At 38.0% G+C, this 26003-nt stretch overlaps 2 protein-coding genes across 6 annotated transcripts; both read left to right on the plus strand.

The window, feature by feature from the left end:
• Window positions 1–91: 91 nt before the first annotated feature.
• Window positions 92–20835, plus strand: LOC119727136 (high mobility group protein 1 homolog). 4 transcript variants are annotated; one of them, XR_005270902.1, is made up of 6 exons: window positions 92–355; window positions 6867–7034; window positions 7419–7573; window positions 8290–8464; window positions 9249–10529; window positions 12185–12474. XR_005270902.1 is itself a non-coding variant. In XM_038198999.1 (6 exons), exons 2-5 carry the CDS (start codon window positions 3488–3490, stop codon window positions 4636–4638), a joined length of 579 nt encoding a protein of 192 aa, XP_038054927.1. In that variant the 5' UTR covers window positions 142–355; window positions 3439–3487; the 3' UTR covers window positions 4639–4662; window positions 19365–20835. The 4 variants fall into 4 exon arrangements, 3 of the variants coding, with proteins under 3 accessions (XP_038054924.1, XP_038054927.1, XP_038054926.1); XM_038198999.1 differs by lacking the exons at window positions 6867–7034; window positions 7419–7573; window positions 8290–8464; window positions 9249–10529; window positions 12185–12474 and adding exons at window positions 3439–3625; window positions 3934–4088; window positions 4188–4362; window positions 4528–4662; window positions 19365–20835 and having other exon boundaries at window positions 142–355; XM_038198996.1 differs by lacking the exon at window positions 12185–12474 and having other exon boundaries at window positions 9249–11983.
• On the plus strand, window positions 14450–25764 carry LOC119727135 (high mobility group protein 1 homolog). Of its 2 annotated transcripts, none has more exons than XM_038198995.1 (5): window positions 14450–14689; window positions 17647–17833; window positions 18034–18188; window positions 18316–18490; window positions 19230–20830. In XM_038198995.1, exons 2-5 carry the CDS (start codon window positions 17696–17698, stop codon window positions 19338–19340), a joined length of 579 nt encoding a protein of 192 aa, XP_038054923.1. In that variant the 5' UTR covers window positions 14450–14689; window positions 17647–17695; the 3' UTR covers window positions 19341–20830. The 2 variants fall into 2 exon arrangements, with proteins under 2 accessions (XP_038054923.1, XP_038054922.1); XM_038198994.1 differs by lacking the exons at window positions 17647–17833; window positions 18034–18188; window positions 18316–18490; window positions 19230–20830 and adding exons at window positions 21556–21723; window positions 22540–22694; window positions 23216–23390; window positions 24069–25764 and having other exon boundaries at window positions 14522–14689.
• Window positions 25765–26003: the final 239 nt, after the last annotated feature.

Here is a 26003-nt window from a genome sequence, read left to right on the forward strand (position 1 = left end):
TCAGCTCATTTACATACATAATTTGGCGCTAAATGCATCACATGATCAATGAGGTATGCGGGCCAAGCTTGCAGGCCATATGCTTTCTAATTCGAGTTTTCATTGGACGAATCTTCGCTCCAACTTCGAAGTGACCAATCAGAGTGCAGCATTCCCTACCTTGGGCTTGCGCGGCCCTTTGCATAAGTAGCGTGGGCATAGGGAATTTGTACAGGCTGTCTATCTAGCGTCGTGCATTGGGTGCATACATAGGTTTACCATACATATCACGCACTGTGTATTACATCCGTACTGCACTGCGATAGCGTCTCTACACTGATTCACTAAAAAAGATCCTTCGCCCAGCGTAAACAACGTAAGTAAAATTTCATTTTATGGCCCCAAAATCCTCTCAAACTTTGAAAAAAATATTTTCTGCACTAGTAAGATATTTGTTCTACTAATTGCACTCACTTTCTGTCTAAAAAACAATTTCGAAATTGATGCATATTAGGTCCGAAACTCATGCACCGAGTTGATTTTTGTCGTGCTGGCGAACACACCACGCGATATTCCCATTGTCACAATTGTTGGACAAGATGGGACCTCAAAACTGAGCACAAATGCCTGAAAATACAGACGGAAACTGGTTAACTTTTCTGAAAAGATATGTATGCTAAAAGTATGGTGTTTGAGGAATGAAACTGGATAATTTGAACAGTTTTCATAAAGCGAAAGTTTAGTTTAGGCGGTTTCTTTTCCGTGACCCCTTTTATTCTTGTTACCCCGACGCCATGCCGGTGTACAAATCGACCATATTTTCACCACGAAAAACTCTCGTACTGCTCAATGTACACTCCACTTTTGGTACACAAACCTATGGGACCATTCTAAAAACATTTCAATCTTCAAGATTACGATATGATTTTTCGATTTATAGCAATATTAGGGTCCAAAATGGTATTTGAAGGGGACTTTCATTCATGAAAATGCAAGAGGTGTTTTTGGGTGTCGTTTTTCGGGCTTTGTTTGACCTCGATGAAACTGCCATTTTGTAGCATTGCCCTACTACAACTCCATGCCTACACCGCTGTATATCTTCCCCATACTCAACGCTTTCGTGTACAAACCCAATAGGATATGCACTAAATTGATCCTGAACCCAGCGCGGACACTTTGAATATATATTTAGGACCCAAACTCTTTTCGAAAGTGTGAAATAGCGGTGTTTTGGGACACGTTCAAAATCGGTTTTGTGGCGGGTGGGGCCGGTGAGAGATTTCCTCCATGTTTTTTCGACGTCAAAAATGCAAAGTCTGTACCGAGGGAACAACATGCTTTGCATGTCGCTTGGCTTGGCCATGGTCGGTCACACGTGTTGGTACAGTGCAGATTGCATCGTCTATTGACAATACACATTCACCATGGACATTGAAGGGCTTTAAAAAAAAATGTATCAGGCAATTTCGTTTTGTTTTGGGGGAATTTTAGGGCGCTTTTTGGCATGACCTCGGCGGCATTGGATCACGTGCCTCATTTGCATAAAGTGTGTGGATTGGTCATTCATGATCCAGTGTTGGCTTTCCATTGTCGATTTTCAAAAGATTTTGATCAATAATCTGTGCAGAGTTGTCTTTTCTGTTAAATTAAACTGTTTTCAAACTTCAAGACAAGCATTAGTTTACGCAGTTTAGATTATCTTCAATTTATTTATTTTTTCTGTTAATATTGTCGCGCCTAAAAAGCACTTGGTGATGTGGTGATACTAACCTGCACACATGAGAAATGTTATTTGAAATTGAAAATTTTTCAGATGTAATTTTTTTCTCTTACTTTCGCTTGTTAAATATTGTTTTTTACATTTATTTCATAACATTTTTTAATTTTGAGAAAGAAATTTGGAAAAAGTGGCTGCAGTTTGCCAGGTTGCCAGATGCCAGCTTGCTGCTTTGGAGAAAACAATTAATGGTTGCAGTTTCCATTCATGACACTGATCAAAGAAATAATCAGTGTCTCAAATCATGTAAACGTCACAAAGTCAAATCATGGTACAAAATCAGCCATTTCGATTTATCTTACTTCATAGGGCCTATTTGGTTACAAAAATTTAAATACAAAAATACTAAGCCCTTCAGTGCATGGTGTTCTTAAATAAGTTTGGTATCTGTCAACTTAAGAGTTAAATTTGAGTATTTGAGCTGCAAGCATTTTTTTCAACCAGTTTCTTGCTAGAATGCCGCAATGAAGACCTGTATGCGCGCTGTGACGGAACATTTATTGTAATTGCGTGCATTTAATGATTTACGGTTCACCATGGACTGTTTTAAAGAGGAACGGACTACACGTTTTTGCTTGATGGACCTGCAACCAAAGTAGGATGGCAACTCTGGCTGTAACTGTAACCACTTTTTTTTTTTTTATATATTAAAACAAACAATAATAATTGTAATAATAGTGGTGGGCAGCCATGTTAGTCAGGCAGAATCAAATGGAAAAGTAAGGTAGCACTTGAAATGACTAACTAGTGACGAGTGAGAGAGTGCATACGCTGTCGTAGCTACAACTACTATGCATCTGATGAAGTAGTTTGTAGAGCTACAAATAATAATAGTGTCTATCATTATAACTATCTTCAAAGTTTACATGTTGGATTAAGAGAACTTGAATTGTATTCGTACATGTGTGTGACATGGGCAGAAATCTGTTGACCGAAAATGTGTGTGTTGATATCAATACTAATTTCTTTACAAACTTGTTTCGTTTACACTGTCTCGGTCTCTCGTGCACTTCACTTAATTCAAATCTATAATTTTTCACGGGAAATTGCTTTTAAGTAGTTTATACATTGCATATTATGTTACTCTCAACTATAGACATTTTTTTAAAAGCATTTTTATATTGCACTTTAAACGGCCAAAAAAAAAATCTGCGTCTGATTACATGGCATTTGAAAATATGGTAGGTAGGTTGGGAAAATTTTGGCAATTTATTTTGTGTACGATCATATGGAGGTGTCTGCGTGTAATCAAGGGTAAAAGGAAGTCATTGATGATTTCATGGTTTTTTTCCTCATTCCCCCCCCCCCCAAAAAAAAAATTAGGGTAGGGGCTGTCAAAATAGGGGAGGTAGGGTAACTGGAAGCAGAACTGATATTTATTTTGGCTTAAGTTTTAATATTAGTGTCAATGAAGACCCATTTGTAATTGCTTCATCTACCCGTTCATTGATTCCCTTACTCCAGAACAGTTTCTTTGAGGAAATAAGACAAAAATGAGGCCTATTTAAGTGCAACGGGAACATTTCTGTTTTCAATGATATCCAGATAGACACAATCACCATCTTGCACTGATAATAAAGATTTAAAAAAAAAACCATGTATATTATGCAGCTCAATGATGAATGCTTCTTTAAATGTTGGATTTAACTAGCCTTTATATTTCTTATTATTTTTTCAAACAGTTGTCAGATTGAATCAGCGTTTACCGACTCAGCTACTTAAGATTGCATCATGGTAAGGAAAGACCCAAACAAGCCCAAGGGACGTATGTCCTCCTATGCCTTCTTTGTCAAGTTCTGCCGTGAAGAAGTTAAAAATCAATCGGTGAACTTCTCTGAATTCTCCAAGAGTTGCTCTGAAAGATGGAAGGTAATAGCTAAGTCTTACTGTTGTTTTTGGTTTTTAAATAAAATTTTTGTTTTGTTTTTACTTTTACTTTTTGTGAATGTTTTTTGGGGGTGGAAATTGTTTCCCCCCTTTTTTTTAAATAAAGGTTAGCTAAGTCTTGTATTGTTCTTTGGTTTTTAATTCAGATTTTTTTTTTTTACTTTTAGTGAATTTTTTTATATATTTTGGGGACATTTCCCCTCCCCCCTATGTTTTTAAAATGTTATAAACTAACTTCGTCCATGATCTAGTTTTTACTGATGTCTCTTTCAATTTTTTTAAATGAACAGTGTATGGGTGACGGGGACAAACAGAAGTTCCACGATTGCGCAGATCAGGACAAGCAAAGGTACGAGCGCGAGATGTGTCACTATGTACCTCCTAAGGGTATGAAGAAGAAGGGACGCAGAAAGAAGAAAGATCCAAATGCGCCAAAACGCAACCTGTAAGTATATAACATACAGTGGAGATGCAAAGCAAGAAATTGTGTGAGTTGATACTGAAATCACTAGCAAGAACTTTGGTATATTTTTTTTCCCATTAGGTCGGCATTTTTCCTGTACAGTAACGACGAGCGTGCGAAGATCAAGGCGTTGAATCCCAGCTATGGCATCGGTGATATCGCTAAGGTTTTGTCTGGCCAGTGGAGGAACATTGGAACTGCCCAAAAGGCCAAATACGACCATGCAGCCGTCATGGACAAGGAAAGATACGTGAAGGTATGTTTTTGAAGATGTATTTTTCATTCCATACAAAATGTTCTTCAATCTCTTCAATGAAAAGCACATTAAGTTATACATTTTTGTTTGATGATGTTTTTGCAACATAGTATTCAATGGCATTTTGAAAGATTTGCAAATAAAAATGTTTCCCCCTTATTTCAGGCGATGGCTGAGTACAAGGAAAAGGCCAAGAGTAAGAGGAAATCCTCATCAAGCTCCTCCTCTTCCTCCAGCTCTAGCTCAAGTAGCTCCAGCTCCAGCGACGAAGAGTAGACACTAACCCACAGCACAGAGAAGTTACCGGAAATATCTCCAGAAATATTGCCGGGCTATCAGATGGATGTATTATGACAAAATAACCCAGGCACTTTAAACACAGGCAGTTTTTCCGAAAATTATAACTGAAAACCATTCGTTAACACTATGTCTTTGTTCCACACATGTATAAAGTATTTGGAGATCTTGGGACCATTAAGACAATTGGAGAGAACAAAATTAACAAATTAACTTAAAAGCACCTTGTATACTTAGTGTTTAAAATGAGTTTTAATCTTGACGGTTTGATCCCATGACTAAATTCTGTCTGCTCTATCATCTGGTCCATGGCAGTGTCAGCGCTGATTGCTGTAACCATGTGCACATCCGAAAGCTAATGTAAAGTAATTGTGTTTATCCCTGTTCTATTATTAAACCGTTTTTTTAGCTGCTGCTCACATCTGTTCAATTGTTTTAAGTGTTTATTTCTTTCACAAATTATTTTTTGTATTATACCATTTTTGTGTGTAGTTGGTAGTGATGGTTTCCGAGTTAAAAATCCCTCGTATTAAAAAAAAGTTGCATCGTGCAAGTACATGTACTATGAAGTTCTTGGACATCAACTAGAATTCCGTTCAAATCAGGATTGAAACTTATTAAATTATGAATGTACTCTGAAGACTGTTAAGCCCAAAATGAGATAGTGGAGAATATTGTACATGTATACATTTTGAAAAATTGTCAATTCTAAAAATGTCCAACAAGCCATGCATCGAGTATCCCATTGGAAAAAAAACCCACACATACGCATGTCATTTATACCTCGACATTGTAATTGTTACTGTATAATATTAGAGTTTTCGACTTTATTAAATTCGTGTATAAGCATTTATTCAACTAAGTTAGTTTTTCTGAAGTATGCCCTAGTTCAGTTATTACTAGACAAGTTTGTTTACAAGATATGAAAAGAACGTTGATCATAGTTATTGTTGAATATAATTCATTCACATGTACAAAAAGATTGGAACGGCCATCTCTATTCCATAACAACGGGCTAAGTGTCATTTGTCAGTCCGCAAGAGTTGAATTCTTTTAGTTGTAAAAATTATCATGGCTGTTAATATTGAGCAGGTATTTGTTTGACCGAGGGGCTGTTTATGAACAAATTTTTAATGTAACCAATACTTGATCTTGAATAGCAAGGCTAGGAGTTTGATTTTCTCAGCCTTATCTCAAACACCCAAAAGTGGCATTGTGTAACATTTTATTTGCAACGAGATCAGATGCTTGTCTGCTTCCATTGTAAGCGTGATTGAAATGCACTAAAAGTCAATCTTTTTATTTAAACACGGTTATGTTCAGTACAGTACATACACATATGCACAATTTTTAACAGAAGACAGACACATTGAAGAATGCCATGTAATGTTACGGCTGCTGTAATCAACTCCACCTTACTTGTTTTGGAAGTTCAGTGATCGACATTGGAAATTAAAGCATTGGTTTTTATGGAAGTAAACAGTTTAAACAATTCTCTTGTGTGCCTCTTTTCTTTTGTTAGTCAGTTGGGTGCCTATCCCCCCCCCCCAACAAAAAACATAACGTATATTTACTTGCCTTTCCCCTCTTATTCCAAACCTGGACCCTCTTCTCGCATTGAGAGTCCCTGACAAAAGCGACATTGAGAGGCATTGCACATCCATGAATGAGAATTATTTTCCTCTGAAAACTGGATCGTACCACAAGAGGGTGCAAGTCAAAACGTATGTGGATTTTTTGGAAGGGAGGGCTTTGAATAGAAAAATTAAGGCGCAAATTCACAATTCACACTTTTCTCAAAAAGTACAATGTGCATTTGTACATTGTATATCTACTGAGCTGAAATTTTGTCGGGTTAGTTTTTGAATTAATTGCTTAAGATTTGTGTATTGAGGGGCTTTTAATGAGCAAATGGAGACCATTACCTTTGAAATATGTTTCTTTTTTGAATATGAATTTTTCAAACTTCAAATTGCATTGTATTCTGTACTTGTCAAAATACAAACGAGAGAGGACAGTTTGGGATAGCTTACCACCTAAGCATTTTTCCTTCAAGATGGACACTTTCAGATATACTACAATGTGTAGTAATTGACACACTGAAAATCTACAGGAAAGCATGGACTTGTGACGTAATACTGAGATGATGACTGTTAAAGAATAAGTTTATACTCATCCAGTACATATTTGAAATACTTTTCCCATAGATCTGAGAGATTTCCAAGATGGGAAGAAAAGATCCCAACAAGCCCAAGGGGCGTATGTCGTCTTATGCGTTCTTTGTCCAGTTCTGTCGAGAGGAGCACAAAGAGCGCAACCCGGGCCAGTCCGTCAACTTCACCCAGTTCTCCAAGAAGTGCTCAGAGAGATGGAAGGTTGGTATAAACCAATCCAAGTTGCTCACTTTTTGTGATCACTGCATGGGCTGGCTTTCCACCATTACTGGGACACTCCAAAGCTAGCTTTGGTATTTCACACGGTGTATTCCCCTTTAGTGACATGTTCAGAGCTATACAAAGCACAAGTGTGATGGGCGTTCAGACATTTTCCTAAAAAATGGACAGAACACCAGCTGAAGAATAGTCGGACTTAATGGAGTTATAAATTGTACCATGCAGCTGTTTTACAAACATGATTAAAAAATGACCAAAAATTTGAATGATACTGACATTCCCAGCTTGAAATCCAGATGGATTAAAAGAAGAAATCTGTTGCCATCCACATCCCACATATTCATTGACGGGTCTTTTTGCCCATAGACCATGGATGATGGCGAGAAGAAGAGGTTCCTTGAGTGTGCAGACTGCGACAAGATGCGTTATGAACGGGAGATGGCCCGCTACGTGCCACCCAAGGGCACCAAGAAGAGGGGACGCAGAAAGAGAAAGGACCCCAACGCGCCCAAACGCAACCTGTAAGTGGCCTCTTGAAACAGGGTTACAACAGTGAAACTTGACAGAAAGGTGATCAAGTCCCATATGGCATTTAGAATGACCATTCGAATGACAAGTCAAGTGACAAGTCAAATCACAACTTAAATCACAAGTCAAAAGGACAAGTCAAATCACAAGTCAAAAGTGTCAAATCACACTTCAAATCACAGGTCAAATCACAATGAATGAACAGTGACGTCAGAGTGCCTTAGTCACAGTTCATTTTAATAGCTTCATTAGCTTGTCCTTTAGTTAACTTGATTTTGGATGACAAGCCAAATGACAAGTCAATGAGAAGTCAAGTCACAACTCAAATCATAACTCAAATCACAATCCTTTGACACAATATAGTTTAACAGCTTGTTTCGTAGTTAACTTGAGTTTGGATGACTTGTGATTGCCATTTGATGACTTAATTGAGAATTTTTTGTTTGTTTTTACTTTGTATGAGAGAAACACACGTGAACATGTCTGCAAAGAAAAAAAATTGGCCTTGCTTTATAAATCATATGACATTTTTACATCGCATGACATTTTAGTTGGTAAGTGGTTTCTGCTTAGATATTTTCTGTGCTCAACAAAGCTTTGTTCTTTGCGAATTTTTGTGCTGCAGCTTTGTTTCTTTCAAGTTCAGACTCGGCTGCTTTTCACTTAGTAACAAATGACTACACATTTTTTTCTTCAATCTTATCATCAGGTCAGCTTTCTTCCTGTTCAGCAACGATGAGCGATCCAAAGTGAAGGCTGTCCACCCTGACTGGGGCATCGGTAAGATTGCCCAGGTGTTGGCAGAGCAGTGGAGAAATGTGTCGGCATCCCAGCGGGCCAAGTATGACAAGGCTGCTGTACAAGACAAGGAGCGATATGTCAAGGTGGGTCTCCAGTTATCTTTGATGGGTTATCACCGCCGATCTCTCTATACCGACCTGATAGGCTGAAGTCATCGGGACGCCATTTTTGGGGGCCAAAATGTATACAGTGGGCTTCCGTCAATCCCCGATGGGTTATAGCGACTGATCTGTATTCTGACTGGATAGAGCGCATGCGTGCAGGACTAGAGGTGGTTCTGGTATTGATGTGCTCACAGTATCGGGAAAACTCCTTTTTGATTGCGCATGTGGCAGTGGTGTAATTTTTTTTTGGATGCCGACTTATACGGAGGAATTTTTGTGGTTATGAGGAAATGGGACCGAAAGTAACACGGCGACTTTGGCGAAATGGCGACTTACAAAGGCCGACTTAGAAATGAACATGTCAATGGAACTGCATTAGAGACGATCGGGACTTTCATCAGACAGCCAATTTAAGCGATATGACGAGTTATACGATGTCGACTTGGCCGGAGTTTACTGTATTCAAAGATCATGGGTTAACACCCAACGAAAAGAGCAATCATTGCTTGCTGGACAAGGTTTGGTGGTTGCTATCAGTCTGAATGAGCCAGATCAGTATACCAACTGTGTATTCCCACTCAGCCACTCGAATCCACGACCTCCTGCTTACCAGTACAGTGCAGATGTCTTACCACTAAACCAACCAGCTTGCCAGGATCGACCGGCTGGTTCGAATCTGATACAGCAGCAGGTACTGCTCGCGCAACCAATCACTAGTTGTATAATGGAATTTTCATTTTCTGGTAATTGTCTCTTTTTTCAGGCGATGGCAGAGTACAAAGCCAAGCCAGTAAAGAAGAAGAGCTCCTCCAGTTCCTCCTCCTCTTCCTCCTCCAGCTCCAGCTCAAGTAGCTCCAGCTCCAGCGACGAGGAGTAAACCTCAGCACCACCCTAACAAACCACCGATTCTCCGGACTATCATGTCTGATCAGAACAAACAGCCTTCAATTTGATTCAGGACCTCATTTAAGTTCATTTCAATCATCAGTCACATGCAACATGAGTCATTAGCCTTCTTAAGATATGGCAGGTACAAGAGGAGGGGAGGGTGCTAGTTACAGGGGTAAGATTGGATAAACAAGGGTGAAACTTGTCAGGATTTTTTCTGAACTCAGGATTTTTCCTGATTTCAGGATTTTTAAAGCATCCCTTTTGAAATCTGGAATCCCTGAGGTTTTACCGTAAAGGTGTTTTTACCTATGAAAGTTTAAATAGAACAAAAGAAATGGGTATTGTAAGGGGTGCCTTCAGGCAACAAAAAAAAACACTGGGGCCTTCAGCAACCCTCAAACCCCTTGCTGATTATTTCGTGCATTTTCGTTTTCCCCTAAATCTCAACTCCTGGTAATAACAAAAGAGTTTGCCCACTCTACATATATGTAGTGCCCTTCTATTGGGTCCACAGTATCTCAAAAAGGCTAATTCAAAAACAAGGCATACTGGCACTGGGTCGTGCTGTTTTCATATTTTTGTTCAAACACCAGTGAGCATAAACTTATTATGTAGCAGTAGCACTCAACGTGACAATTTCAGTTGCATGTCAACATGAACCACTGGAAAGTGGAAAAAAAATTAAAGTGATTTTGGGGTTATCAAAAAGAAAACAAAATTGGCATGCCTGGATAGGTAGGTGCAGTGGATGGGTGTCACTCACATATTTTTATGTGGTTTGGACTTGTTTTCTACCTCATAAATAAATTCTGCTTTACGAATTCGATCCAAAAATGAGTTGTGGCAAACAAGAAGGTGAAACCAAAATGCCAAGAGCACAGTGATACATGTACCAAGATGGAAGATACTTTGAAACTGAAGTCCTGTAAATTGTAAAGAATCCTCTGAAATGTTGACAATCTTGTAGCAGTTGATGAACCCTGGTACAGCAATATGCCTACAAAAAAAATTGTGGTAAAAAGTAAATGTCAGAAATATTTTTGCGTAATCTCCTGCAGCATTTATAATCTAGACATAAATTCAGGCTTATGGGCCGGTTCACACATTCATTCAAATGTGAAGTGATTTTTGTTGACGTCACAAAATATTCGCTGTGAAAAACGTTCAACTCTTGTAAATTCTCGATGCGAAAGCTTTCCATGATGTCACAAGTTCGCGATCACTTTTGCGCTGAGTAAAAACTGATTTTTAATGTGAATTATTAAATGGCTGTAGTCCTGTAATTATTGTTCACATTGTGTACTGATTTGCTTCAATTCAGTGAACAGAATATGTCCTGTTTGCACATACGAGTCTAGATTAATTAACATGGCACCCACACAAGTTGCATGTTATTGAAATAACCGTAGACCAATTTTTTTGGTAGAAGTGGAAACTTAAAATTTTGGAAGATTGAGTGGACCAACCGTCCTAGTTAAGGTCATGTGTTTAACGTCTGATTATATTTTTCAAAGATTAAGAGAGAAGATTCAAATATTCATCAGCTTGGGACATGCGTCCTTTTACTTGTTTGTGAGATTCTTGTGTGTGTTTTTAAACTGTATGGCTTGTAAATTGCATTTTAATGGGATAGTGATTTCCAACAGTGTTTTGGACCTTAAAGGTTTATTTAAAAATTGGTAGTCTGCAGACCTATGCCCTGGCAAAACAAGCTTTGAACGCCAACTAGTTTGCAACGACTCTGTTGCTGTTATGCTATAAGAGGGTTGACCCTCATTGCATCTTACACTGTATCGTTTCCCTCTGGAGAAATCTCAGTAAATAATTAGGATAAGTTGGGAACAAATTTATATGCAGTGGGCTCATTGTATCAGGTGCTAGTTGCAGACCTCTGATCAACTCCTCCAGAATCTTCTAGCAATGAAGTTATCAGTTAAGTTAACAATGTTGAAAACTTAATAGTGGGAATATTCCAGCAAATTATTCCGATTTACCCATTATAATGCGTAAATTTTCAACAGCAATTGCTGGACTCGCCAATACTGATAACTTCATTGCGGAAAGATTGCGGGGGAAGTTGTTCAGAGTCATGCAGCTTAAAACCCGATACAATGTCCGCAACTTGTCCGCAACTCGTCCTGAATATGAATTGAGACAGGCGTAAACAGGTCTAGAACACTGGTGAAGTACTTACATTCATTTTATTAGTGCCAAAAAAAAATGGTCAGCTCCAGTCAAGTTCTTGTATAACTGATTAACTTCTCTTTTTTGTGTGTCTTGCTTTCTTTACAACCTCTGATATCATTGTTTAAGTTTGTGATTTAAAAAGAATAAAAATCCTGAGACTCTTTGATTGCTGAAAAGGGAATGGCTTGGCCAAGGATGAGGGGATGCATGTAAACAAAGAAGGAAGAACCCGCTACTGAAGTGTGAAAGAACTTGACTGATGGAGTTGTCATTTTAAAAAAATACTGTTTGCATTTGTGTGTATAATAAGCCGTATTATTCCAACTGATTATCTTCACTCTGCTGTGTTAAGTGTTTAGATGCTGCTTCTAATATTCGCGATACATTTTAAGAGTAAACATTTGTCCATGATTTCCAAAATGTCTTCTCATTTTATTTCAAGTAGAGGTGTGTTGTGTCCTTATTTTATTTATATTTTCCCCCAATTTTATTGTAGCTAATACAGAACTGATAGTACGTATTTTCCTCTGAAAGATTATAGTATTCGGACACCACTTTGCTGGCAAGGTGTATAGGAAATTGTGAACATTTGTTGTTTCGTAATAAAATCTGTTTCTCCAGTCGAAATCCCCCCCCCCCGACTTAATATGTGTGGTGAAAAAAAGTGGTGTCAGGATCTAGTATTCTTTCATAATCCCCGTTCGGACAGTGGTAATAAATAGTAAGATTAATAACAAAGTTGTTTTCGAATTCATGAATACCTGAGACAGTTTACCCATTCCTATTGGTCAAGAGCACGTCACGTGGGTGGTTTTAAATTGGCGGTAAAACACCGCTGCGTTCTGTGCCACATCGCGCGTACACACGCCAGGCTAGACGTGGCCAGAGTAGCGCTTCACAAAATATGAGAAGAAAAAAAACATGAAGGAAATTTTCTTTTACGCATTTTGTCAATGTTTGACTTACTTTGAGTTTTTGACCGAAAATGTATGCTTGGTCGGTTTTAAACAAGTACATTTAAAACCGGCTAGGGGCCTGGGCGTGGATCATGTCCCTCACCTTCGGCTCGGGCCGCTATATATCCGCAAGGAGCCCCCTACTAGCCGATTTTAAACGTACTTGTTTATAAATGACCAAACACACCTTTCTTCCCCTTTTTTTTTTTAAAATGAACAGTTCTAAATTAAATATATCTGCGTAAGAAAAAAAAGTAACATCAAAAATGCTGTATTATTGACTTAATGAGCTTGACTCAAATTCACCTGTTGCTCCGATTGAACTTGCTTCTTGTCGAAATTTAAAAGAATTGATGATAATATAAAACGAAGCTCATTTTCACAGTTGCTAACATTGTTCAAGATGCAGTATCAATGTGGAGTAAGTGTTTTGCAAATGTAACATTTTACACAATCACGTCATGTTTGTATATAGCACCATATTCGAATCCTGGAGTCGTTTCCATTTTTTTCCCCATGTATATTTTCTGTCCGCCTACAAGCGTTACAAGTTTTACTGCGACATATTCAACATTGTACAAAAATATCCAGTTGGAATAAAAAAAATCCTAACATTTTGGACTCGCAGTATTATGGAATTACAGGAGTTTTACTGAAGTCATGACGAGTCATCGTAATAAGTCATCACAAGTCGTCGCAAGTCATCGCAAGTCAGCGCAAGTCAGCACAAGTCATCACAAGTCATCACAAGTCATCACAAGTAGATCAGTCTGAAGTAGAGTGACCAGTTATCTAAATGAAGTGTGACAAAAACATTCCTTTGTCATAGTTTATACTTGTGATAGCACTTATGATTGGACTTGCGACCGACTCAATCACAACTCTAGTTATACCTTAAATTGTTCAACTCAATAATCTTTGAAATATAACTTAATTTTGCAAAGGAATATTTGGAAAGAGCATCTCTTATTTATGCATTATATGTAAATTAAATTCAAGCTACATGGATTGTGATTTCTAAACGGTATTTAAGATTAAAAAAACACAATTGGTTAGAATCCTCTTTGCTGTACTTTTAATGAATGCCACTGTATCAAGCATAATCGTTCGTTTTGCCAGTCTGTAGACGGTTTGAGTTGATTCATTAAAAGCTTAAGTTTTTATTTGTCCAAATTATTTATCGTTTTGTGAGTCCTTTTTGGTTTTATTCAGAAATAGACAAAGTGGTAATTTCTTAATAAATCACAGAACGAGGTGTGGAATATTCACACTTTAAATTTTAGTTTCGGCTATAACGTAGCATGGTCATTTTTATTTTGGGGGGGGGGGTACAAATTTCCTGAAAAGGGCACTCGCACATTCGTGCTGAAATGTAGTCATTTTTTTTTCTCCCGACACTTGGCCTCCATAATATGGCTTGTACCATCTTTCCATAAGGGCGCTGTTCAAAACGGACGATCATACACACTATCGGACAATATAACATGTTTTTCAGGAAGCACACGCGCGAAATTACCAAAAAGGCACTCGTTGCCGCAGCTGCTAGTTCAAAAATGCACTCATTTTTGGGAAAAAAGGCACTTGTTTACAAGAAAGGGCAAACAATATTAGGGGGATAAACACTTGTTAACATCTTCTGGGTGGGAACAGGCAAACTAGTTTTAACCCCTTCATGTTATTTTTTAATAACCTTAAATAAAATTTCATTTATCAATATTAAAACATATGGTGATTATAATTAGGCCTATATATATTGGCAAAAAAAGATGCGGGAAAAAATCCCCAAAAGCCTGGAAATTTGTTTTGTCGAAAAATACAATACTATCAGAAATGAATAGTGGCTAATAGTGCACCATTTTTGTACATGCGTTTTTGGGGTGCAGGTCAACTCGGTCCCAAACCAGCCCGGGCGCCGGGCCGAGTCAACTCGGTCCCAGGTCAACTCGGTCCCAGTTCAACTCGGTCAGGGGTGAGTTCGTCCCAAGTACATGCTGCAGTGTGTTGCGCATGAGTACTGCATATATTATGTGACGTGTACGTGTACATTGTACAGTACGCGTCTTCACGTATCACGCACTACACACGTACTGCTTGCATTGCACTGCATGAACTGTGATAGCGTCTATGCGCTGCAGCTGCACTGAAAATTCCTTCGACCAGCGTGAATAGCGTAAGTAAAATCTCATTTTATGGCCCAAAAATCCTCTCAAACTTAAAAAAAAAAAAATGTGCACTAGTAAGATGTATTTTCTACTAATTGCACTCTCTTTCTGTCTGAAAAACTATTTTGAAATTGATGCATATTAGGTCCGAAAACTTATGCACCGAGTTGATTTTTGTCGTAATGACGAACACGCCATGCGATTTTCCCATTGCCACAATTATTGGGCAAAATGGAACCTCAAAACTGAGCACAAATGCCTGAAAATACAGGCGGAAGCTGGTACACTTTTCTAAAAAGACATATAGATTAAATGTGTGATGTATGAGGAATAAATGTGGAGAATTTGAACAGTTTTCACATTGCGAAATTTTAGTTTAGTGGCTTTGTTTTCCGTGACCCCTTTTATTTCTGTTACCCCGACGCCATGCCGATGTACAAATGGACCATATTTTCACCACGGAAAAACTCTCGTACCGCTCAATGTACACTCCACTTTCGGTACACAAACCTATGGGACCATTCTAAAAACATTTCAATCTTCAAGATTACGATATGATTTTTCGATTAATAGCAATATTAGGGTCCAAAATGGTATTTGAAGGGTACTTTCATTCATGAAAAGGCAAGAGGTGTTTTTGGGTGTCGTTTTTCGGGCTTTGTTTGACCTCGATGAAACTGCCATTTTGTAGCATTGCCCTACTACAACTCCATGCCTACACCGCTGTATATCTTCCCCATACTCAACGCTTTCGTGTACAAACCCAATAGGATATGCACTAAATTGATCCTGAACCCAGCGCGGACACTTTGAATATATATTTAGGACCCAAACTCTTTTCGAAAGTGTGAAATAGCGGTGTTTTGGGACACGTTCGAAATCGGTTTTGGTGGCGGGTGGGGCCGTTGAGAGATTTCCTCCATGTTTTTTTCGACGTCAAAAATGCAAAGTCTGTACCGAGGGAACAACATGCTTTGCATGTCGCTTGGCCATGGTCGGTCACACGTGTTGGTATCTAGTGCAGATTGCATCGTATATTGACAATACACATTCACCATGGACATTGAAGGGCTTTTTAAAAAAATGTATCAATCAGGCAATTTCGTTTTGTTTTGGGGGAATTTTAGGGCGCTTTTTTGGCATGACCTCGGCGGCGTTGGATCACGTGCCTCATTTGCATAAAGTGTGTGGATTGGTCATTCATTGGCTTTCCATTGTCACATTTTCAAAAGGTTTTGATCAATAATCTGTGTGGAGTTGTCATGTTTTGTGGGTGGAAATGTTATATTAAACTGGTTTCAAACTTCATGGCAAGCATTGGTTTGCGCAGTTTAGATAATTTTCAAATTATTTCATTTTTTCTGTTAATTGTTGCATCCAAATGCACTTGGTGGTACTAACCTGCACACCTGACAGATGTTATTTGAAATTGAAAATTGTTATCATGACAGCATATCCCTTTGCAGATAATAAGTCCATGACATTTTTCAGATGTCAATTTTTTTGTTGTTGCTTTCATTTAAACAGTGTTTTTTATTTAGTGTTTTCACGTTTTATTTAATTCATAACTTGTTTTTTATAAATTTATAAAAAGCAATTGGAACAAAAGTGGCTGTAGTTTGCCAGGTTGCCAGATGCCAGGTTACTGTTTGGGGAAAACAAATGGTTGCAGTTTCCATTCATGGCCCTTAAGTATCAAAAAAGTATTAATCAGTGTCTCAAATCATGTCTAAAGCTTATGTACAAAATCAGCCATTTGAATAAACTTACTGCATGTTTGGTGACAGAAATTAAAGTTAAAAGAAATACTAAGCCCTTCAGTGCATGGTGTTCTTCAATAAGATTGGTATCTGTCAACTAAAGAGTTAAATTTGAGTATTTGAGCTGCAAGCATTTTTCAACCAGTTTCTTGTTTGAATATTGTAATGAAGACCTGTATGCGCGCTGTGACGGAACATTTATTGTAATTGCGTGCATTTAATGATTTACGGTTCACCATGGACTGTTTTAAAGAGGAACGGACTACACGTTTTTGCTTGATGGACCTGCAACCAAAGTAGGATGGCAACTCTGGCTGTAACTGTAACCACTTTGTTTTTTAATATTAAAACAAACAATAATAATTATAATACAGTGTATTAATAGTGTATATCATTATAAATATCTTTAAACAGGTAACATGTTGGATTTAGAAAGCTTAAATTACATTTGTACATTTGTGTGACATGTTGCGATCTGTTGTCGAAAAAATTCTATGTTTGATTTTTTTAAATTAATATTTAATAGGCCAAAAAAAAAAAACCCATCTGCTTCCAATTACATAGCATTTGAAAATAGGGTAGGTAGGTAGGGAAATTGGTTTTTTGGGGGGGCAGTTTTTTTGTGTACGATCATATGGAGGTGTCTGCGTGTAGTCAAGGGTAAAAGGTAGAAAGTTATGGTTTTCAGGGCTTTTTCCTCAAGCAGAACAATTTTTTTTGGCCTTAATAGTTTTGTTAGAAACTTGTTTGCGTTTACACTGTCTCGGTATCTCATGCACTTCACTTAATTCAAATCTTTAATTTTTCATGGGAGTTTGGTATTTAACTAGTTTAAAACATTGCATATTATATTACTCTGAACCATAGAAAACACTTTTAAGCATTATAAATGCACTTAATATTTTAATGTACATTATAAAAAGACACATTGAAATTACTTCATCTACCCTTTAAAGCATTCCCTTTCCCCTACACATTTTTTTAGTGGAAATTAGACAAAGATGACGCTTATTTAAGAGTAACGTGAACATTTCTGTTTTCAACGATATCCAGATAAACACAATCACCATCTTGCACTTCTAAAAAATGATTTGTTTAAAAAACCTATACTATGGATTATTTGGCATGAAGGTACTGCAGTTACATTGATGAATGCTTGTTTGAATGTTGGATTTAACTAGCCTTTGTTTTTTTTTGTCGAACAGTTGTTGGATTGAATCAGCGTTTACCGACTCAGCTACTTAAGATTGCATCATGGGAAGGAAAGACGTAAACAAGCCCAAGGGACGTATGTCCTCCTATGCCTTCTTTGTCAAGTACTGCCGTGAAGAAGTTAAAAATCAATCGGTGAACTTCACTGATTTCTCCAAGAGTTGCTCTGGAAGATGGAAGGTAATTACTACATTAGCTAAGTCTTGTACTGTTGTTTGGTTTTATTTTAGAAAAAAAAAAGAATTTGTTTTTCAACTTTTTGTGAATGTTTTTTTTGGGGGTGGAAATGTCCCCCCCCCCCCAATTTTTTTTAAACAAAGTGTAACTCTGTCCATGATCTTGCTTTAACTTATATTTCTTTCAATTTTTCAATTGAACAGTGTATGGGTGAAGAGGAGAAACAGAAGTTCCTCGATTGCGCAGATCAGGACAAGCAAAGGTACGAGCGCGAGATGTCCCACTATGTACCTCCTAAGGGTATGAATAAGAAGGGACGCAGAAAGAGGAAAGATCCCAATGCGCCAAAACGCAACCTGTAAGTATATAACATATTGAAGTTTGTGGGCCAGTGTTATCTTATAGTGGAGATGCAAAGCAAGAAATTGTGTGAGTTGATACTGAAATCACTAGCAAGAACTTTGGTATATTTTCTTTCCCATTAGGTCGGCATTTTTCCTGTACAGTAACGACGAGCGTGCGAAGATCAAAGCGTTGAATCCCAGCTATGGCATCGGTGATATCGCTAAGGTTTTGTCTGGCCAGTGGAGGAACATTGGAACTGCCCAAAAGGCCAAATACGACCATGCAGCCGTCATGGACAAGGAGAGATACGTGAAGGTATGTTTTATGAAGACGAGGCTTCCTCTCAACGCAGGAGGATGCAACTTTGCTGCCTGCTTCGCGGGCGAGCAACTCGTGAACACCACACAGATACACACAGATACACAATTGTTTATGGTTTAAATCGAGGATTTCTATTGTTCCTCTTCCCTTTTCCTTTGTTTATACTCAACTTTTTTGCAACAGCTCTCGTTGGTTTTGTACACGTTTTTTAATCGAGGTTGTCCTCGATTTGACTCCTGTCCTCAATTACTTGATGACGCTCGACATGTGTGTCCTCGATTTACACCATAAACCAACCCATACATGCACATACACACTTTCTTCTTTATAGTATAACAGTGATGTAACTTTCCTTTCATACAAAATATTCCTTCAATCTGAAAAGCACAAGTTTAATTAATGACAATATCTAGCTAGAAAGATTGAAACATCGGTATTCATTGTCAGGTAGCAAGTTACTTAAAGTAAAGTTCTTATTTTTTATTACATTGTGGAAACTGTGTGATCTTTTAGCATGCTAAATTAAGACATCTTGTTTAAAGTTTGTGTACTTGCTAAAACGTTTGACATGTGAGAACATGTTCCTTTTTCAAATGGATGCAACGTTCTAAGATATAAATAAACACAAACCTGAACTGTCAAAATTTAAAAAAAAATGATTTGATGAGTTTGCAACATTTGTGTTCACTGGCATTTTGAAAGTTTTGCAAATAGTTTTTCCCCCTTATTTCAGGCGATGGCTGAGTACAAGGCCAAGGGCAAGAACAAGAAGAAGTCCTCATCAAGCTCCTCCTCTTCCTCCAGCTCTAGCTCAAGTAGCTCCAGCTCCAGCGACGAAGAGTAGACACTAACCCACAGCACAGAGAAGTTACTGGAAAAGTGGATCTCTAAACCCCACTTTTTTGTCTCCAGAAATATTGCCGGGCTATCAGATGGATGTATTATGACAAAATAACCCAGGCACTTTAAACACAGGCAGGTTTTCCAAAAATTAAAATTGAAAACCATTCGTTAATTATCTTTGTCCCTGTGCCACACGTGCATAAAGTATTTGGAGCTCTTGGGACCAAAAAGGAAAATTAAAAATAAAAAAAAGAAGAAATTAACTGAAAAGCACCTTGTATACTTAGTGTTTGAAATGAGTTTTAATCTTGACGGTTTGATCCCATGACTAAATTCTGTCTGCTTTATCGCCTTGTCCATGGCATTGTCAGCGCTGATTGCTGTAACCATGTGCACATCCGAAAGCTAATGTAAAGTAAATGTTTTTATCCCTGTTCTATTATTAAACCGTTATTTAGCTGCTGCTCACATCTGTTTAATTGTTTTAAGTGTTTATTTCTTTCACAAATTATTTTTTGTATTATACCATTTTTGTGTGTAGTTGGTAGTGATAGTTTATGAGTTAAAAATCCCTCATATTAAAAAAAAAAATTGTTTGCATAGTGCAAGTTCTATGAGTATGAAGTTCTTGGACTTAAACCACAATTCCATTCAAATCAGGATTTAAACTTGTTGAATTATGAATGTACTCTAAAGACAGTGAAACCCGAAATGAGAATATTGTACATGTACATTACTTTTTCTAAAATTGTCAATTCTAAAAACGTTAGTCCAACATCAAGCCATGCATCGAGTATCCCAAGAAAAAAAAAACCACAAGTGCATGTTATTTGCACCGCAACCTTGTAATTGTAACTGTATGATAGACTTTTTGACTTTCTTTAATTCATGTATTAGCATTTATTCAACTTAGTTAGTTTTTCCAAGTTTGTCCCAGTTTAGTTAAAAGACAAGTTGGTTTACAAGATGTTGAAAGAACGTTGATCATAGTAATTGTTAAAATTCATCCACGTGTTCAAAAAATTGGAACGGCCATCTCCATTCTGGAATAAGTATCTTTTGTCAGTCCGCAAGATTTGAATTCTTTTAGTTGTGAATTTATCATGGCTGTTAATATTGAGCAGTTGGAAAACTTGGTTTAACTGAGTAGTGGTTAATGAACAAATTTTTAATGTAACCAATGCTTGATCTTGAATAGCAAGGCTAGGAGTTTGATTTTCTCGGCCTAATGAAGATTTTATTTGCAACAACAGATGTCTGCTTCCATTGTAAGCGTGATTGAAAATTTGAAATGCACTAAAAGTCAGTCTTTATAACACGGTTATGTTCAGTTCAGTATTACATACACGTATGCACAATTTTTAACGGAAGACAGACACATTGAAGAATGCCATGTAATGTTACGGCTGCTGTAATGAACTCCACCTTACTTGTTTTTGAAGTTCAGTGATCGACATTGGAAATTAAAGCATCAGTTTTTATGGAAGTAAATAGTTTGTCCAATGCTCTTGTGTGCCTCTTTTCTTTTGTTTGTCAGTTGCGTTCCAATCCCCCATCTCCCCCCCCCCCCAAAACAGAAATAATTACATACATCTATTTGCCATTCCCCTTAAATCCAACCCCTGTACCCTCACCTAGCATTGAGTTGCTGACAAAATGAGGTTTATTCAATTAGGCTATTAGTACAGTGATATTGTGGGCAAGGGATGATATGAATGTACATGTACATATTTTCCCCCGACACTTGGTATTTGAACTTCATATTCTCGCCTCGGTGACCTCATGCACACTTTAATTGAATGTATGCAGAATCATTGCATATTCTTTGTGCAGCATGTTATTTTGTGCATTGTTTTAAAGTCGGTATGTGTCGGTGGTATTGAAATCAAACCATACTCTGCATGTGTGCATTAAAAAAAATGATACTAATAAGTTAAACTTTAAAAGTGTTTCGCAAATTCAATTGTATCATGTATGTCAACAAAATACACACGAGAGACATTTTGTACAACTGTACAAGTATTTGTCGTTCAAGGTGGATACTTTCGAATATGTAACATGTGGAAATCGACATACTTGCGTGAACCCATTTTTTATTTTAGCAAAACCATGAAACTCGGCAGGTAAACATGGACTTTTGAAGTAATGCTGAGATGATGACTGTAAAAGAATAATTATATATTAATGCAGTACATGTTTGAATTATTTTCCCATAGATCTGAGAGATTTCCAAGATGGGAAGAAAAGATCCCAACAAGCCCAAGGGGCGTATGTCGTCTTATGCGTTCTTCGTCCAGTTCTGTCGCGAGGAGCACAAAGAGCGCAACCCGGGCCAGTCCGTCAACTTCACCCAGTTCTCCAAGAAGTGCGCAGAGAGATGGAAGGTTGGTATAAACCAATCCAAGTTAATTGCCCACTTTTTGTGATCACTGCATGGGCTGGCTTTCCACCATTACTGGGACGCTCCAAAGCTTGCTTTGGTATTTCACACAATGCACTTGGACTCCCTTACTTGTTGCTATACAAAGCGCACGTGTGATGGGCATTCAGGAATGGAAGCATCCCAGTTATGGCTACCAGAGCTGTCATGGTATGTCAGAATCGGATTGGTTTATTGTAAACCTTAGCCAATAACCAATACTGAGGCGCAGCTCAACAAAAACAAAGAACACTTAGCAACTTTTAAGGATTTACTTAGAAAAAAAAAGCAGCTTAGAACCAGTTACATGTACATACTACCAAAGTAATAAGCTTACTAAAAACAAAATTGGATCCTAACCTGTTTTTGGTAAGCAAGTAATTCTGTGGCTTGCAAACAGAACAATTTAGTAACATTAGTGTCCATAAAGTTATAAGAAACACACAAACTTGTTTTAGAGTTGTGGGGACAATACAAAATGTTCCCCTAGCATAGTGCCTGCCAGGCAATAGAATTGAGGTTTATGAACATTTGCAAAAAACAAAAACAGACTCGATACAAAACCTTCATTTTTCTAAATCATGGACAAAACACCAGCTTGAAAATTGTCAGATTGAATGGCATTGTCAATTGTACCATGCGGCCATTTTTACAAAAAGTGATATCAAGAAATTGAATGATACTGATCGACACTCCGAACTTCAAATCAAGATAGATTAAAACATACAATCGGTTGCCATCCACATCCCACATATTCATTGACGGGTCTTTTTGCCCATAGACCATGGATGATGGCGAGAAGAAGAGGTTCCTTGAGTGTGCAGACTGTGACAAGATGCGTTATGAACGGGAGATGGCCCGCTACGATCCACCCAAGGGCACCAAGAAGAGGGGACGCAGAAAGAGAAAGGACCCCAACGCGCCCAAACGCAACCTGTAAGTGGCCTCTTGAAACAGGTTTACAACAGTGAAACTCGACAGAAAGGTGATCGAGTCCCATATGGCATTTAGAATGACAATTCAAATGACAAGTCAAGTGACAAGTCAAATGACAGGTCAAATCATAAGTCAAATCACAAGTTAAATCACAAATCGAAAGGAGAATTCAAATCATTAGCTTGTCCCTTAATTAACTTGAGTTTGGACGACAAGTCAATTGACAATTCAAATGACAAGTCATGTGACAAGTCAAATGACAAGTCAAATCACAGGTCAAATCACAGGTCAAATCACAAGTCAAATTACAAGTCAAATCACAAGTTAATAATTGCCTTGCTTAAACGTCATATGACATTTTTACATCACATGACATTTTAGTTGTTAGTTTGTTTCTGCTTAGATATTTTCTGTGCTCAGCAAATGTTTGTTCTTTGCGAATTTTTGTGTCTCCTGCTGGTCTCCTTCAAGTTCAGACTCAGTCGTTTTTCACTAATTTTTTCTTCAATTCTTATCGTCAGGTCAACATTTTTCCTGTACAGCAACGATGAGCGACCCAAAGTGAAGGCTGTCCACCCTGACTGGGGCATCGGTAAGATTGCCCAGGTGTTGGCTGAGCAGTGGAGAAATGTGTCGGCATCCCAGCGGGCCAAATATGACAAGGCTGCCCTACAGGACAAAGAGCGATATGCCAAGGTGGGCTGGTCTCCAGTTATCTTTGATGTGTTATCACCGCAGATCTTTCTATACCGACCTGATAGGCTGAGGTCATTGGGACGCCATTTTGGGGGGCCAAATTGTATATAGGGGGCTTCCGTCAATCCCTGGTGGGTTATAGCCACTGATCTGTATTCAGACTGGATAGGCTGAAATCGTGATCTGTGTCATGTAATCTGATTACATGATCATTGTGATCTCAGTCACACGTAACAGCAGCCATATTTGGAGGCCTAATAGTTTAATACTCAAAGCAGCTTCACTTCTTTATGCACGGTGATCTTGGACGCATGACCCATCCAGTCAGTACTTAGAGATCGGTGGTTAACACCCAACTAAAAGAGCAATCATTGCTTGCTGGACAGGGTTTGGTGGTTGCTATCAGTCTGAATGAGCCAGATCAGTATACCAACTGTGTATTCCCACTCAACTACTCGAACCCACTACCTCCTGCGTACTATGCAGATGTCTTACCACTCAACCAACGAGCTTGCCAGGATCGACTGGGTGCTTTGAATCTCATATAGACTATCACAACCAATCTGTACCGAGATAGTCCAACAGGGCGTTGTGAACAGTATATAAGCAGAAGCAGAACCAATCACCAGTTGTATAATGGAATTTTCAATTTCTGGTAATTGTCTCTTTTTTTTTCAGGCGATGGCAGAGTACAAGTCCAAGGCAGTAAAGAAGAAGAGCTCCTCCAGTTCCTCCTCCTCTTCCTCCTCCAGCTCCAGCTCAAGTAGCTCCAGCTCCAGCGATGAGGAGTAAACCTCAGCACCACCCTAAGAAACCACCGATTCTCCGGACTATCACGTCTGATCAGAACAAACAGCCTTCAATTTTATTCAGGACCTCATTTAGGTTCATTTCACTCATCAGTCACATGCAACGTGTTAACCATTAGCCTTCTTAAGATATGGCAGACCATAGACTCAATATGAGGGGGGGGGGTGCTGGTTAGGATAAAGTTGTGGGTAGAATCATTCACTTTGTCCAAAAGAAGCTCTGCATTTTGTCCCGGACATGTGCCTGGGAAATTTTCATTGGGAACTTAGTTAACTTACCAATACTGATTTGCGGGGAAAAGTTGTTCAGAATCCTGCAACATAAACCCGATACAATGTCAGCAACTTGTCCGGAACTTGGCCTGGATATGAATTGAGACGAGCATGAACAGGTCCAGAACACTGTAGTGTAGTCCTTACATTTATTAGTGCCAAGTGTAAAAAAAAAAAAAATGGTCAACTCTAGTCAAGTTCTTTCAACTGATGAACATTCTCTTTTTTTGTGTCTTGCTTTCTTCCACCCTCTGATATGATTGTTCACATTTGTGATTTCAAAGGGGAGTAAAAACAGACAAAAAATTGCCTCACTTTTTTTAATGGTAGAAGGTATTGATTGCTGAAAAGGGAATGGCTATGTGGAGGCACAGGGGATTAACAGAAAGGGAAGGAAATGGCACTGAAGTGTAAAATGAACTTGACTGGACTTGTCGTTTCAAAAAAATACTGTTTGCATTTGTGTGTATAATAAGCCGTATTATTCCAACTGATTATCTTCACTCTGCTGTGTTTAGTGTTTAGATGCTGCTTTTAATATTCGCGATACATTTTTAGAGTAAACGTTTGTCCATGATTTCCAAAATGTCTTCTCACTTTATTTCAAGCAGAGGTGTGTTTTGTCATTTTATTTGTATTTTAATCGCCCCAGTTGTAGCTAATACTGAAATAAATGTACTTGTTTTCCTTGGAAAGAATAATATTCGGACACCACTTTGTTGGCAGTGTAAAAGGTCTAAAATCGGAACTGTCTCTCGGTTTGAGATTTTTTTCCCCCCGAGATTTGCAAGGGCTGACCATCATTCGGGTTATGTGTGTTGACATAAGTCATCACAAGTCATCACAAGTCATCACAAGTTATCACAATAGACAGTCTGAAGTATAGTGACCAGCTATCTAAATGAAGTATGACAAAAACATTCCGTTGTCACATTTCATCCCCTGTTACATGTGATAGAACTTATGATTGGACCTGTGATGGATGTGCGATCGCCTCAGATCACAACTCAATCACAACTCTGGTAATTAACATCATGATAGTTCAACTTAATTTTACTACAGAAAAGTTGGTAAGAGTATCTCCATTTTATGCACTGTGTAGATTATATTCAAACCATTGTGATTTCTAAACAGTGTTTAAGACTAAAAACAAACAAAACAAAACCAAATTGTTCAGAAGCTTATTTTGCTGTATTTTTAATGAATGCCATTGTATCAATCGTAATTATTCATTTTCCCAGTATGTAGCCATGTTGAGTCAATTTATTAAAGCTCAAGTTTTATTTGTCCAAATCAATCGTTTTCTTTCCTTTTGGGTTTTATTAACAAACAAACAGAGTGTTTATTTCATTTGCTTGTTTTTGAAAATATAAAGGAATATAGTTTGCATCGTTTAATATCATGTAATATCGCAGATATGCAACTCATTTTTTATTTCAACATTTTTTGTTTGTGGTCACAGGAATGTGATGCGTGCTCCTTAATCGATAGGATCTGTATCAAAATTCCGATATTTTAATAAAAGATGGTC

Source organism: Patiria miniata, unplaced genomic scaffold (genome assembly GCF_015706575.1).
Source record: "Patiria miniata isolate m_02_andy unplaced genomic scaffold, ASM1570657v1 HiC_scaffold_20, whole genome shotgun sequence".
In the NCBI taxonomy this organism is placed as follows: Eukaryota; Metazoa; Echinodermata; class Asteroidea; order Valvatida; family Asterinidae; genus Patiria; species Patiria miniata.

What these genes read in the sequence shown, in the direction of transcription:
- LOC119727136 (XM_038198996.1), top strand. Translation starts at nt 6,885, where the DNA reads ATGGGAAGAAAAGATCCCAACAAGCCCAAGGGGCGTATGTCGTCTTAT. An exon ending in AACGCGCCCAAACGCAACCT is followed by an intron (nt 7,574 to 8,289) that starts GTAAGTGGCCTC and finishes TCTTATCATCAG; the next exon opens with GTCAGCTTTCTTCCTGTTCA. An exon ending in ACAAGGAGCGATATGTCAAG is followed by an intron (nt 8,465 to 9,248) that starts GTGGGTCTCCAG and finishes CTCTTTTTTCAG; the next exon opens with GCGATGGCAGAGTACAAAGC.
- LOC119727135 (XM_038198994.1), top strand. Translation starts at nt 21,574, where the DNA reads ATGGGAAGAAAAGATCCCAACAAGCCCAAGGGGCGTATGTCGTCTTAT. An exon ending in AGTGCGCAGAGAGATGGAAG is followed by an intron (nt 21,724 to 22,539) that starts GTTGGTATAAAC and finishes TTTTGCCCATAG; the next exon opens with ACCATGGATGATGGCGAGAA. An exon ending in ACAAAGAGCGATATGCCAAG is followed by an intron (nt 23,391 to 24,068) that starts GTGGGCTGGTCT and finishes TTTTTTTTTCAG; the next exon opens with GCGATGGCAGAGTACAAGTC.